The following is a 15,172-nucleotide window of genomic DNA, read 5'->3' as shown; positions in this document are numbered from 1 at the left end:
GTTCATTGCTGTTGCGGACAGGATGAAGGGCTGCCCAGTGTCAGCCCAGAGAATTTCGTCTTGGATCATGGGGTATATCCGCCAGTGCTATGAGCTGGCGAAAGTGGCCTCGCCGGCGATCGTGACGTCTCATTCCACTAGAGCGCAGGCGTCTTCGGCGGCCTACGAGGCACAGGTCCCAAATCAAGAGATCCGTTGGGCCGCCACCGGGTCGTCTGTCCGTACGTTCGCGTCGCACTATGCACTGACCCAGCAGGCGAGAGACAACGCAGAGTTGAGCTACAGGCTGCACGCCCGTGAACTCCAAGCCCACCTCCATTGATACTGCGTGCGAATCCCCTCGAATGGAATCGACACGAGCAAGCACTTGAAGAAGAAAAAACAGTTACCCGCCTTTCGTAACTGTTCTGTGAGGTGTGTTGCTCCTGTCCGTTCCATGACCCGCCATCCTGCCCCTCTGTTGGAGTTGTCGGCAAGAAGGAACTGAGAGGGCGTGGGCCGGCAGTGCCTCATATACTGCTGCATGGGCACAGCATGCTAGAAGGCACGACAGCTGGCCCTATGGGTACCGCTAAGGCAGAAATCTCCGACAACCGCACATGTGGGCCCGCGCACCTAGCATGGAATGGATGTGACCAGCACATCTCGAAGAACAACAGTTACGAAAGGTAGGTAACTGGGTTTTTTTTGTTTTGGTTTTTTTTTTTTATGAAATGGCTTTAGATTTTGCAACACAAAAGAACTTTCCTGATAGATTGGCAGTGATGCCATGAACCTGCCCTGTAATCATTGTTAATAAATTAAATCTCAAGGCAGGGCCTTTCTAGAAGTTTCTTATACTCCTTGGATGACTAATGTCACTTAGTCCTTGGCTTTGTGTATTTTAATACCATACAAGACATGCTCCTGTGCTAACATTACCCAAGGTTTCTCCTCGTTTTAATGGAACGACCCACAGGACTCAGTCTTCTTCCAGCTCCTGTGAAACCTTGTTAAATCTGTGTTTAAATGTCCAGAATTGTAGTGTGTTATTGCTTGCTGTTCTCGTGTGGATAATTCATTTAAAGAGTTGAACTTTTCGGGGATGGTGGTGTTATAGTAGCATCCAAAGGGCTGTACAAACAAATAGAAAGATAAAGTCCCTCTCCAAATAACTTACCATCTAATTTAAGGCAAGATGCAACCAGTGAAGGTAACAACGAGGAGGAGGAAATGGGGAAGGGAAGGTGAGGGGAACTGTAGAACATCACTTGGTTGCATAGGTTAGTTTTATGCACAACTGTGTGTTCCAAGTAAAGGATATTTATTTTTGTTTTTTTAAAAATAAATAATATCCTCTAACACTGGCCGCACATCAGCCTGGCCACCTTTAGTTGATTAGTTGGGGGTGACTTCTTGTAGGGGATGAAGCGTAAGTAGGTCTTGGAGAGTAATTTGGTGATGATTTTTAGTATAAGGATATGGAAAATTAACCCAATTGATCCTGAATCCAGTCCCATACTGTAATACTTGTTAAGCTTATTGTGTTCACATTTATACACAGTAAATAACTGAGGGTTTTTTTATTCTGTTCTTCCGTGTTTGTTTTGTAGGTTGCCCTAGAAATGCTGCTGTTGAGGAAGCCAGTAAGATTGAAGTGTCATCCTTTGGCAAATTACCATTATGCTGGTAGGTTTCTAAACAATCTGTATGTGTGAATTTACATTTATAAAAGAGCACAGAGTAAGTGCACATAATTTTGCGTAAAATTAAAACTACAGGTTGCCTGATACTTTTATTCTTTCCCTTTGTTTAGAGTAACAGAGATTTTTCCTCTCTGGCATCATTTCTGGTCAGGTTTTTGTAACCAGACAGTACTTGGCTACATTAATACTACTTTGCTTTGTTTCATGTCATGCAAAAAAAGATGAAACAAACCATGTTAATTTGGTATATTAACCTGTAAACTACGCTGGTCTGTAAAATAATGTTTCTAAATAAAGAGTTGATGCTACAAAAAACATCTGGGAGCACCTCAAACTATCATCTCCTGTAACTAAAAGGGAAAATTCTTATAATAATGGAGAGATGAATCTTCAGATTGTAAGAATACTCTTCCTTGTTTTTTGTGGGGTTTTGGTACATCACTATTCTTAATAGATATTTGTAACAATTTAGGCTAATTTCTGCCATTAATTCAGATCCAAAACTGATCGAAATTCTTGGCATTTGTGTTAAAGATCTAGCTTGCTGTGTACCTTGGGGCTGGTGCCTTAGCCTCTTTATACCAAAGTGTCATCATTGTACAATCTTACCTTCCTCGTATAGATGTTGTGATGCTTAAATATTTGGACATTTATGGTCATTGCATGAAAAGTGCAAAGTTTAGCTTAGAGTATAACTCTTGCAAGTGTTTTCACAGTTACTGAATGCAAAATCATTGTTTGCATAGATCTAGCCTAAAACAAATCTAGCTCTTCTACTTAACAAACATAATGGGAGTCTCCTCTTGTTCATAGTTTGAAAATACTTTGAAACATATACCCTGGCCAGCTATTTAGATGTATGTGCTGTTACTAAAGATTACAGGATAAGGACGATAGGTGAGGGCAGGTCCCTTCTCACCCCACCACCTCACATCCTGTGTCTATCAACTGTCCCTGCAAAACCAACCCAGGTTCTATAGCAAGATTTCTTGTCTAAGCCTAGCCATTGTCTCCAGCTTGCACTCAAAAGGAAACAATCGAGGAATCTCCTGATGCTTGGATAATCAAAATGTACAAGGCCAAATTCTGGCTTCCAGTCAGAGCCCATTGTGCTACCTAGGAAGTGCAGATGAGCCCAGTTTTGTCTGGCGACCCAGTGGGGAATTCACATGGTGGGGCGGGGGGGTTCTCCGCTGGTATAATGTTTGCAGCTTGGCACATGTGCCAGCTGCCATCCCAAAATAGGGGCATGAAGAATGCATCCGATGAAGTGAGCTGTAACTCACAAAAGCTTATGCTCAAATAAATTGGTTAGTCTCTAAGGTGCCACAAGTACTCCTTTTCTTTTTGCGAATACAGGCTAACACGGCTGCTACTCTGAAAGCTATGCTATGGTGATCCTCCACTGGTGTAACTTGGAGCAATCCCTAGGTTGCTCTAAAACACCAGGGAAGACTCATACCGTCGCAATTTATCAGGCAGCTCCATGATTCCCATGCCACTCCCCTTGGCCAAATGGAGCTTAGATGCAGGGGCAAGTCTAGTCCACAGTTTCTCTCCTTTTAAGGATAAATTAACAACTTGAAATTCACTATGGAAGTACATGTGCAGCCTTAATAAGATTAGGTACTAAAAAGACACTGTGCCTGCATGTGGGTCTTCTGTTTGGATGAAACGCGTGGTAGGTGCTTTTCCTGAGCAATTCCTTCGAGTGGAAGATTCTCTCTTCCACCAAGAGAAAACCAATTGTCATTCCCACAGAAGACTGAAGAGAAAATTGTCAATGATTTTTTCTTGCAGAAGAGATACTTCTATTGCAAGAAAAGCCCCTACTCTGTTACTTGGTTACTGCAAGTGATGTGTGCAGCCCTGGCCTCTGGTCACCTAATGTTGTTCGGATCTGTATTTAGCCAACAAGAGTGAAATAAAGATCAGAACCTAGAGGAGAGATTTTGGCAAGGGGTTAAAGGCTGGGAAATGCTAGATTTTAAGAATTCATTTTCATTCAAACATACTTCCATCATTTTCTGCAAGTGGTTCACAATGACAAAGGCAACACAAGAGGAGGCTCTTGCTTTCTTCACATATCTCACAAGATAGAATTCCAGTAAATGCTAATACCTGTCAACTAGCACTACAGCTGTGGGCATCAGAGTACCCTGTTGTTTGCCAGGTGGGGTGAAGAGACCAGAATTTCTCAAGCAGACCCTAAAGAAACCTTACTCAGTACACTACATGATAAATTATAATCTCTCCAATCCAGGTTTAAACCCCATTAAAATACAAAAAGCCAAAGTACAAAACTGCTCTCTGAAGTTCTTCAATGCAATATACAGTTGTATCTCATATTGACGATCCCTTTCTAGCTATTTACAGGGTTTACGTGGTAATTTATTTGGTGATTATGGTCAGTCAGCTGCTCTAGGCATATGGGATTTGTTATTGCAGGAAAATAATCTAACTGCAAGAATTAGTTGAATTCAAACTTTATATGTTTAGTGGCATTTGGATGAATAATTTGTATGGTTTGGTCCATCCCCCCAAAAATATAAATTTCATTTATCACCGCTCCTTGGTGCGTATGTATCCATTAAAGCAGAGCTAGATCAAAACAGAACACAATGCTGACTCATGAGAATGCAAACAATTCCCCAAATATGAGATAGTCCTAATCCCCCCTCATAATACATTTCAGGCAAAAGAATGAGTGGGTAAGTGGGCTTTGAATTGTACTTTGAAAGTCAGCACACTCAGACATCATCAGGCTAATGAGGGAAGGAAATTTGAAATTTTAGGGCTCCTCACTCATCCACCAAGAATGGTGGATGTTCTAAACTGAGGACTATTAACAATTGCACTCCAGTTTGTTTATTTTAGAGACAGCGGTCAGAATGTGACATTCAGAAAGAGGTGGTCTCTAAAATAACCTGGACCCAAAACAAAAGCTCTGTTATAGTCCTTTGGGCTGCACCAGGATTTTGTTTGTTGGGCCTTGGAACGTCTCAGCTCTGCAGTGCTCTCAGTTTAGGAATACGTAAGAGAGACAGACCACGTGAAACAGCAGTGTGCTCCTATCAGTCTATAAACATCCAATACATATGGCACTTTTTTGTATGTAGGCCGTGTACCATGTTACATGTTCCTCATCCTACGCCTATAGTGGGCCTGAACTGGCCCATTGAAATGATTGAGTCAGACCCAGTGCTCCCCTCCTCCCACCCCATTTTGCAGAAGAGATTACTGTCAGTTAATCAGTGCAATAACAGCCTCAGTATGGCAAATACAGTGGAAGATAGGATGAATTGCTGAAATATAAAGACCTGCTTTAAAAACTGATCCGTATTCCAAGGTCTCAGTTCTATCTTACTGCATTGCAGATCCCCCTATACACACTCTCTGTGTTTCCCACGGCCAGCAAGTACAAAGTCAGTTTCCCAGCAACCAGAGTTAAAAACAGCTTTTCTCCTGTTACTTTTCCTACAGAGGTTTTATCCTAGTTAATTAGGCTGCTTTAATTAATCCTAATATTCATATTAGGGCCCCTGCTGATAACACCACAACTTCCAGGAAACCGTACAAAGCTGGAATCCCCTTAGGCGTACAGTAAATTAACCCTCGGTTCATTGTAATAATTCATAAGAAAAGAAGAGACAAATGAAGTCGTTTGCTGAAGCTCATGCCTCCGCATCTTTTTTTGAAAGCGTTAAAGATGTACAATTTTGAGAAAAAGCTACAGTTTGAGTCATAACACACAGCTGTTTTCATACCAAAATCTCAAAAGATCAATAAAAAATAACTAAACTTCACTACATTCCACTGAGATAAAAGTATTGTTCCCATTTTAACTGATTAAGATAGTGAGGCACAGAAGGGTGGAGTAGTAAATTTGCACAAGACCCGATCAGGTAAACAAGCAAAAAGACCTAGAGAGACTGGAGTGATGAGCTGCTCAAGGGGAGAATTAGGTGTATATGAAGGTTATGCAAATAGGGGAAGATACTAAGTAGTAGAGATCCAGAATTGGAGAAACGGCTGCATACAAAGCAGTGAGTCAGAAGACAACCCTGAGGGGATAACAGAACAATGAATGAAACTCACCCTGTGAGGTCAGTCCCATTCTACAAGGGCCATACAAAAAGATTTCATCTAAAGGTAGATAGAAATTTCTAATATTGCTCTCTCTCTGATATGAGAAGTGCCTTCAGAGAACAAGAGGATAAATATCACTGAAGAGAAGCTAAATGTTCTCTGTCTTCACAACAGAAGATATTGGGGGGATAGGTGTCCTAGGCCTACTCTTTTCAGTTATAAAATTGAGGCACCGTTTCTTTGATTAAGAATGTCAAAAGGGAGGTGCAGGAGCAATTAATAAGTATAGGATGAAATTGAAAAGCAATAAAAACTGAAAGTTGGTAAAAGAATATACATTTTTACACAAGGCATAATTAGCCCATGGAGCTCAGTGCCACAGGATGGCAGAAAGAACTTAGTAGGACTCAGAAAAGGGTGAGGCATATATATAAATGGATAATGAGAAGATCCACAGTTCTATTACACAGGATTTTTAAAAGAGCTAAAAACCCTGACGTTTTGGAGCATAAACCAAGCACTAACAGAATTGGGAAGCAATGTCAGACACATGGTCAGTTTATCCCACAACTGTCCACTATAAGGTTTCTTACTACTTCTTCTGAAACATTTAGTGCTGTCTACTTGCAGACAGAATATTGGCCTGATCCAGGAGAGCAGCTCCTGTGTTCCTCCTGTTTGACTAATACCCACTAGGGATTTCAGTGAGAGCACCAACTCGCTTTGAGTCGTCCACACCAGATTTCAGTACTGATTTTCAGAGATGAAAATTTTTTTTTTCCTCTGCAGTCAATCTGGCAAATAATAATAATACTTGGCACCTTCCATCCAAGCATCTCAAAGCACTTTTCAGTCTCTGCCAGACTCCTATGAAATAGTTAAGTACCATCCCCATTTTGGAGATGGAAGGGACTGAATCACAGAGAAACAACTTGTCCAGGGTCTCGCAATGAATTTGTTTTATAGCAGGGATTACAAGCAAGCAGTCCCGACTCCCAGTCCCCTGCCCTAACAGCCAGACTATCGTACGAACAAAGATGGAGGCTGGCAATTGGAGGACAAGTTGTTTATAATTATTTCATTTGTTTTAGGATCTGACATGTGGACACCTCTAGAAAGAAGGCTGTTTAACAAAGCATTATCCACTTACAGCAAAGATTTTATTTTTGTACAGAAAATGGTAAGGAGGCTTCTGTTTTGGTGTTTGCCATTTATAATCTTTTGTTCTTTATTTGCCACATTCAGTTTGAATCTGTCCTCCTGCTCTTCACCCCTCAGTGATAGACTGACTCACTGCAATCACAGAACCAATGGAAGTTAAAGAGATTGCATAATGAAATATATATATATATATAGTGTGTGTGTGTGTATAGTGTGGGTGTATGTCTATATATGCATGCATGTGCTGCACCAATAGAAGGTTAGAAATTTAGTTACTTTTTAAAGTAACAATAAACTCTAGTGTGCATTCTCAAAGTGTGTTTTTAAAACCCAAATCTGTCCACGTAACTCTCCAAAGCCTGAACAGACCAGCACAAGACAAAAATAAATGGCAGAAACTGGTTGACACCCTACACACCTGAGGGTGTGGGAGGAGAAAGAAAGAAAGAAAACTCAGGCATAACTCAAAGGATTTTCATTGGGCTATCAAAAAATACCTTTCCAGCCTCATCGAATTTTAGTCCATTGGGGGCTAGACTGGGTCTGAGGGGGCTGATACTTCAAGGTGTGGAGAGAGCTCTTGGCACCTTAGATTGGACCTGTGATTGTGTGTCAGACGATTATACAAGTTTCATGTGACATTGAGGTGGTGAAACACCCCACTTAGTATCAGAGAGATAATAAAGGCAGTATTTTTCTGGGGCATGTTTTTGGTATTCCACCCCCAAAGAAGGGAAGATGGGAAGCTGGCATCTCTCTGGGGGCAGAGCTGAGGTATCTCAATTGTCATTTTCCATACTCAAAATGTTTGGGTTTGTGTAAGTTAAACTTTAATGCAGGTTTCGTGGCTTTTTAATGGTTGTTTTGTATAGAGGAAGTGTTGTGTATTGTGGTTACACAACCACAATATTCTTCTGAGGATTTTTACCCCGTCAGTTACTGCTGTGTACCATCAGTCAACACTGATAGAGCCCTGTGCGGATAGAAAAATGTGCGGATCAGATGTGGATACAAAAATTGTCTACCTGTTATACCAGTAAAATAAAAACCAGCAGGATCTTATTAAAGGGGAAAAGGCAAAATGCCACATTTATTGCGAATACAGAAAGAAGCATAGTAAGCAGTTAGTTATAGCTGTAACATTCCATTCAGTTTCATATTTATTCACACATTCATTCATACACACACACACACAGGTTCTGCAAGGTTGTTATCATAGTTACCAGCCTTATAGTTGCTCGTGCCAAGTGCTGGCCAGGTGGCCTGGACACGAGGAGGGAGCAGGGCCTTGTCAAATGCTCATCTGATGCTCCTGGAAGTTGGTTTGCAGAATCAGACCCCAAAGTTCTCACTTTCTAGAGTCCTTTTTATAGGAATTTATTCCTATGCCAGTCTATGGGAATTGCTTCATCCTGCTGTTGCTGAATCAATCAGCAGATGGCACGTTCCTGATGGCTCCGTGCTGCCAGATGCTATCTTGTTCTTGAGGCTGTTGGGTGGATTCCAGTCTGCCCTCCAGGGGTCCGCTGGCTGTTTCCACTTGACGCCTTCTTCGGCCGTTGGACACTGGATTCTTAGGCTGGCACCTACCTGATCATTCATTTATTATCCACACCAAGCATCCATCCACATACATCCTCTATCTCTATTTTAATCACACTTGTTAACAAAGCGAGATAAATACAACAAAAGGGCGAAGAGTCTCTGTGTGCTGTTTCTGTTGTTACAAAGTATCGCTTTGAGTCTCTATGTGAGCAGTTGTTACAAAGTATTGCTTTGAGAACAGACTCTGTCTTCCAATGTACTAACACAATTAGCAGCTTGCAAGTTTCACACAGAAAGGGAGAGAAACAGTAAAAACAAGAGACCAAAACCCAAGAGACCTCTTAATTAGTAATACCCTGGAATTTAAACTATGGGGAATCAAACTCATTTGTGATTTTAATACAGAACTTTTTTAATATGATCCAACATAACATATCCTCTCCCTTTCCCCTCTTCTTCCATGCCCCTCCCCCACACTCACACCGCCCTCGGCCAGGCCAGCGTGGAGCCCAGGCAGCCCTGGGGAGCCCCAGCAGACCCTCCACCTGCCCATAGTTGGGGGCGGGCTGAGAGCATCGCCCAGTCGCGTCCCCACGCTCCCCACCCAGCTGAAGGCAGGTGGAGGGTCTGCGGCTCTGGGCTGGATCCTCACAGTTGCCAGCGCGGCTCTCCCCAACCCAGCTCCAGCAGGGGCGGGGTACGTGTGCCTCAAATCCTCAGACCAGCCACCGTAAGAGCCGGGCGGGCAGCTGTGAGGAGCCACAGCGCAGACCCTCTGCCTGCCCTGGGTGGGGAGCCTGGGGGGCAGGGTCATGGGCTGCGGGGGCTGCTCAGGCTCCCTGTCCAGGGCAGGTAGAGAGTCCACCGCGGCTCCCCACAGCAGCCCGCCTGGCTCTTATGGCCGGGATGCAGCTTCAAGCCCTGGCTGGAGCTGAGTCGGGGAGAGCCATGCTGGCAGCTGGGAGCCTAGGTCCCTCCCCCTGTTCTGGTGAGTCTGTGCTGCACTCCATACCCCTGTGCACATACAAAATTTGTATCCGCATTCGAGCTGCTATCCACAAAAATGGCCCACAGATATAAAGTGGATACCCATGGATTTGCAGGTTTCTAAACACCATAGTGGGTTTTTTTGTCTGGGAATATCTTACAGGAATGTTCACAAAGCAACTACATTGAAACTCAGATTTGTAGTTTTATCTTGGACTGCAGAAATGAAAAAAGATGGGGCTGTCAGAAATTGAGTCTGTTATCTTTATTATTTTTGTTTTTCATAGACAAGTAAAAACAAAACAGCCTTTTTAACATTTTGTTGTTGGAATATTTGTATTGTCGCTTGACACTATAGGTTAAGTCTAAGACAGTTGCACAGTGTGTGGAATACTACTATACCTGGAAGAAAATCATGCATCTGGGACGGAAACACAGAACACGTCTAGCAGAAATAAGAGATGACTGCCTGGTGAGCTTTAAAAAATCAACATAAAACTAACCCCTACAAAAATTCAGTGTGTGCATGTGTGGAAGAGGGCGGGGCATGCAGTGCAGTTTCATTCATCTTTCTAGTGGTGAAAACTGAAATGTATTCACGGTACAAGCATTTCTACCACTGTATATCAAATTCTGATCTAGACACATGTATGTCCTTTGTATGCTTCTGCTGCTGGTAATACTGTAACCGAAAAATATGTGCACGCTTTTCTAGATACATACATGTGTGTATGTGGATATACTGAGAATTACAGTAGCAATTCTATACATATGAAAAGTTGGATAGTTACTACTATAGATGATTAGCCTATGTCTTTGGAAAAGTAATTTTCCTACACTGGCAAGAAAGTCTGAGTTTGCATGCGAGTTCAATGCCACAGTTATTTGAGCATTCTTAAAGTAGACTCTGTTTTTAGCAGGTAATTTTGCTTGCGTGCATGTGTGTGTGCATGTTATATATTGCCACCCAGATCAATACGAAGCATTGCATGCTGGGATATGTAGACACCACAGCTTTATAATAAAGATGAGGACAGTTTTGTGTCATATTACAGAACTCTGTGCAGCTATGGATAGATGATCATTTTGTTATGAATAAGACATGAAAAGTCCTCCATTGTGGGACAAATAAAAATGTTAAACCAAGAACCCTGAAGGAAGAGACTGATGCTGTGTTTCAGAACTGTCGCTAGTTTTATGCCTTTCTTTTATTTTTGGATCAAATTTTTAGTTTTTCTTAAATTTAATTTTAATTTCAGACAAGTGGGGAAGAGGAAGATTTAGAGGATGAGGAGGAGATGGAAGAAGAAAGAAAATATGTAAAAGAAGAGGAAAGTGAAATGCAGAAGTCTCCTGAACCACCACCTATAGCTCTTGGTGCACCCGTAGACTTGCCGCCCCTTCAGAGTCTCACGTTTTCTGCAGCCTCTTTTATCTGTGAAATGCCAAACTGTGGTGCTGTAGGTGTATTTGATATCTTTAAAGCATAAGGGGAGCAGTATTGTGGTGGACTCAAGAGACTAGGGTTCTGTTTTTGGCCTTGCCACTGATTTGCTGGGCAAGTCATTTCACCTCTCTGTCTCTTAGACTTCCCATCTATAAAATAGGGATAAAATACTTAGCCCCTTTGTAAAGTACTGTGAGATGTATGGTTGAAAAGCTCCATATAAGATCTGGGTATTTTTGTATATTAGAAGGATAATATAATGAAATAACTGGGAATTCCACTCATTATGGTCCATTTCTGTTTCTATAATGAGTAAATCTTTAACTTCAACCAGGTATAATTGAGAACAGAATTGGCTAAATGTGTTTTTTATATTATTAACCAGTGCAGTTGTCTCTCTAGCAATATAATGTAAATTAAATGTATTTCTCTTTCTGAGTTGCTGGTCTAATGGAATTTTTTTTTCCCCTCAGGTGTTCAGCTCCAGACAAGCACTAAATGGCCATGCTCGAATTCATGGTGGTACAAACCAGGTGACAAAACCACGATGCGCTGTTCCAGGTACAAAGCAAAAATCTGGCACGCAGAGTGGATACTGCTCCGTCAAGAGCTCCCCTGCCCACAGCACAACAAGTGGCGAGACCGACCCAACGACAATTTTTCCTTGTAAAGAGTGTGGCAAGTAAGGGACTATATCTGTCTGTAGTAGTACAGAAAGTTTATCTGCTCATGTTCCAAAGAAATAGAACTTCAACAAGTTTCTAGTAATTATTTATTTTCCCATGGTTGCCTCAAAGGAGTTTTAGTTTCCTTTGACGTGTTGTGACATTTTCCTTCCTCCATCCACCAAAAAAAAAAACCATTGGAATGCGCCCACAAGCCACCTACCCAAATCTGTTTTGAGAAACTGCTTTGGATATCATTTGAGAGTTTGGGACAGTTTGCCTACTGCATTCAGTCTCTCTTTTAATTTCTTGGTAGTCGCTATGCAAGAGTTATACTTCCTGGTTCCAGCAGAGGGAGGCAGATAACCCTAGCATTTTTGTTGATGATATCAAAGTCTCCTCATTTGGATTTTGTTTCCAGGAGGCGTAAAACACTCAGTTGGCTCAACTGATATAGTTTCTGTTCAGCTGATGTGGTATTCTGGACATCTGAAGTGTTGAAAATGTAATACATAAAATCAATACAGCCACATCAAGTGACCTGGCTACGTCTGTTCCTGCTCACAAGGGTTGAAGTCTTAAAAGCCACTTTCATGAAAGTGTCACGTAAAGCAGACATTTTGGGTGCAGATACTGTTTTCAAAATTGCGAAGTCTGATGCTATTCCAGGATAAACTAGCTGAGCAGTTTAATAGTGTCAAGGTCTCTACTCTAAGTAGCTGGGTTTTGAAACGTTAGGATTTCAATTCTGTATTCTGTGGCAGTCTTCACAGAACTCTTCCCTTCAGCAAAAGTCAACCATGATTTTGGGAAACCTGACTGATGATTGTTATGTGTTGGGAGTTGGCAGTGCTGCAGTAGATTGATGTGATATCCTAGGAAGGGGTAGCTAAAAAGCATAAATTAACCCTTCCAAAAGATAGGGAGGAAGGGGGCTCCAGCAGTTAGGGCACTAGCCGGGGACTCCCAGAACTTGGATTCAGTTTCCTATTCCACAACTTTCAGAGTAGCAGCCATGTTAGTCTGTATTCACAAAAAGAAAAGGAGGACTTGTGGCACCTTAGAGACTAACAAATTTATTTGAGAATAAGCTTTTGTGAGCTATAGCTCAGTTCATCTTCCTATGTGACTGAGCAAATCACTTAGGGTGGGATTTACAGAGGTATTTAGGTGCCTAAATACTTTGTGAATCCCACCTTAGTCTCTCTCTGCCTCAGTTTTCACATCTGTAAAATGGGGATATTAGCACTCCCTTACCTGATAGGGGTGTTTGGAGGATAAGTGCATTGACAGTTGTGAGGCACTCAGTAACAGCAGCAATTGGGTTCATATAAATGTTTAAATGAAGAGAGCATACAATTGTCTATATTATTATTAGATTGCAGAAACCTGATAATCGCTCCCTGAAATCCTCCAAGTTGTACATAGATTTCTCTTCACCATCATCTCTTTCAAGGCAAGAAAGCAAAGCACATCATTGTATTTTTCAATAGAGGCAATAGGATGTCCTCTGAAATGTTCTTTCTTTTCTTGAAATTTTAGGGTGTTTTTCAAAATCAAAAGTCGCAATGCTCATATGAAGACTCACAGGCAACAGGAAGAACAGCAAAGGCAGAAGGCTCAGAAAGCTGCTGTTGCAGCAGAAATGGCAGCCACTATTGCAAGAACTACTGGGCCAGTTGGACATGGTGTGATCCCTCTGGATCATTTGAGTTTGATTAAACAGGTTGAGCATGTAGATGACCTTGAAGATGATGTTGTTCAGGAGTTAGGAGATGTCATGGAAGAGACTGAAGTCATGGATGCTGACCTCTTGTTGGATGAAGAAGATGCAGATTTACTTCAGGATGATGCAGAGTTGTAAATGTAGAGTTGTCACATGCAGACAGCTACTGAAAACATCCTGAATGTATCAGTCAAGAAACCTGGACAACCTGTTTATTTCCCATTGATTTTAAACTACCTGTTTAAAAATGGTAATTCGTTTATCCAGGTCTAGGGAAAAGATATGCTTCCCACCCATTTTTTTAATCAGTTTGTTTGTTGGGGAAAAATAAATAATTGGCACAAATATTCTTATAAGGTGTTTTATCTGGGTTCTGCTTCACTGAGATTATTCAAAACCACAAATATAACAGAGAAATTCATGTTTCTATTTCCATTTCCCTCCAAACCTTCTATGGGAGGAACTTTAATCTTTAACTCTTCAGAATTTTCTTATTCTCAGTTCAGTCTAACCTGGACGGTTTAATTTTACACATCTCACTTTGGTCCTATTTACCAGGAAGGAGCTATTGTTGTGCACTTCTGACTGGATTAATTGCCTGCAATGGACCTTGTAGTGTTTTTCTGATAGTACCTCATATTTGTTGGAGATGCTGACTTGATGTGTTCTTCTGTTTTGCATTCTTGTTGTATCTGGAACAAAAAGAAATCTGACTAAATATGAAATAATTACAAGAGTGACTAGCCTCCATTCAACAGAACACTGCTCAACCTGTACCTGTTAGTCTGCTTGCAAAAGATATTGTTTATACTGTACATTTTAGAGCTTCCATTTTAATAGGATTCAAAAGAGAGAGATCCACTGGTTTATGAATGACCCAGTCTGAGAATTGAATATGATTCTATAGTGGTTTACTTCAGTTAAAGTGTGGCAAAAACTCATCCTCTAACTGGAACACTGGATTAGGAGCTGTGCCTTTGTAATTGGACAGCATTGGAGATACCTTCTATTGTGACAATAAATCACACTGTTCAGTAGCCATCCCAGAGGTTTTAGAGGTTTTGTACAATTGAGCAGTGCAGAAGCATATTCCAGAAGACAATAAATGCTAAGAGACATTCTTTCCCCCAAGACAGAACCGGGGGAGGGATGTTGGTGGTATATCTACTCTCTTTCAAAAGAACACTTCTGGAAATTTAAACAGATACTTTTTTTTAATCCTTCCTGGCCTGAAATATTCTTGTGCTGTTTTTGAGTATTCACTTGCCTTTACATCAGACTCAGATTTTTATGTATTCAGTGTGACATTTATCCAGCAAAGTTGGGAAAATGCTTACATTAACTCTCCCCCCCCCCCCCCCCCCCGCCCTTCAAGATCTGCACACAAGATCTCTCTAACCTAATCTGTATTGACCTTGGTTTGGTACATTCTCCACAGATGCACAGTACTGGAGTCCTAGAGTTGCACCTAAACCACGTGCAGAATTAGACCGTGTTTGGGTGCATGACTTTTCATTACTAAGTAGCAGTTTGTGAGCTCTTCTTGAAATAAAATGCTGTAAATGTTTTAGAGGCTTCACTGATAACACTGATGCTCTCGTGAATCCTGCGTAGGATAACAATACTGCAAATTTTATAACACTTTTGTATGTAAATCATTTCAGATCTTCCCCATTCCTTCAATTTTTTTTTTTTACAATAAGAATATTTCATTCATTTGCCACAATATCTGACAATTTGAGGAGTCACAAAATGTAGTCTTAACCAGATCAAGCAAGATGTTGAGCCTGGTTCTCCACAGTCTTCCCCTTGTACAAAATGAATACAAAATGGGGGTAGAATACTGTCAAATAGTGTTTCTTCACTC

At 41.4% G+C, this 15,172-nt stretch overlaps 1 protein-coding gene across 4 annotated transcripts in view; it reads left to right on the top strand.

Annotated features, from left to right (window-relative positions):
• TRERF1 (transcriptional regulating factor 1) overlaps positions 1–14,349 on the top strand; it is a 138,162-nt gene extending 123,813 nt beyond the window's left edge. For all 4 annotated transcript variants that reach the window (XM_084622246.1, XM_084622247.1, XM_084622248.1 and 1 more), the window contains 6 exons: positions 1,593–1,668; positions 6,866–6,954; positions 9,826–9,939; positions 10,727–10,927; positions 11,388–11,596; positions 13,122–14,349. In XM_084622246.1, coding sequence (XP_084478372.1) covers positions 1,593–1,668; positions 6,866–6,954; positions 9,826–9,939; positions 10,727–10,927; positions 11,388–11,596; positions 13,122–13,443 — 1,011 coding nt within the window. In that variant the 3' untranslated portion in view covers positions 13,444–14,349. The remainder of the gene's footprint in view (positions 1–1,592; positions 1,669–6,865; positions 6,955–9,825; positions 9,940–10,726; positions 10,928–11,387; positions 11,597–13,121) is intronic.
• Positions 14,350–15,172: the final 823 nt, after the last annotated feature.

The sequence above is a fragment of the Lepidochelys olivacea genome, assembly GCF_965140295.1.
Source record: "Lepidochelys olivacea isolate rLepOli2 genome assembly, chromosome: 3".
NCBI lineage: Eukaryota > Metazoa > Chordata > Testudines > Cheloniidae > Lepidochelys > Lepidochelys olivacea.
This window is presented reverse-complemented; position numbering and strand designations above follow the sequence as displayed.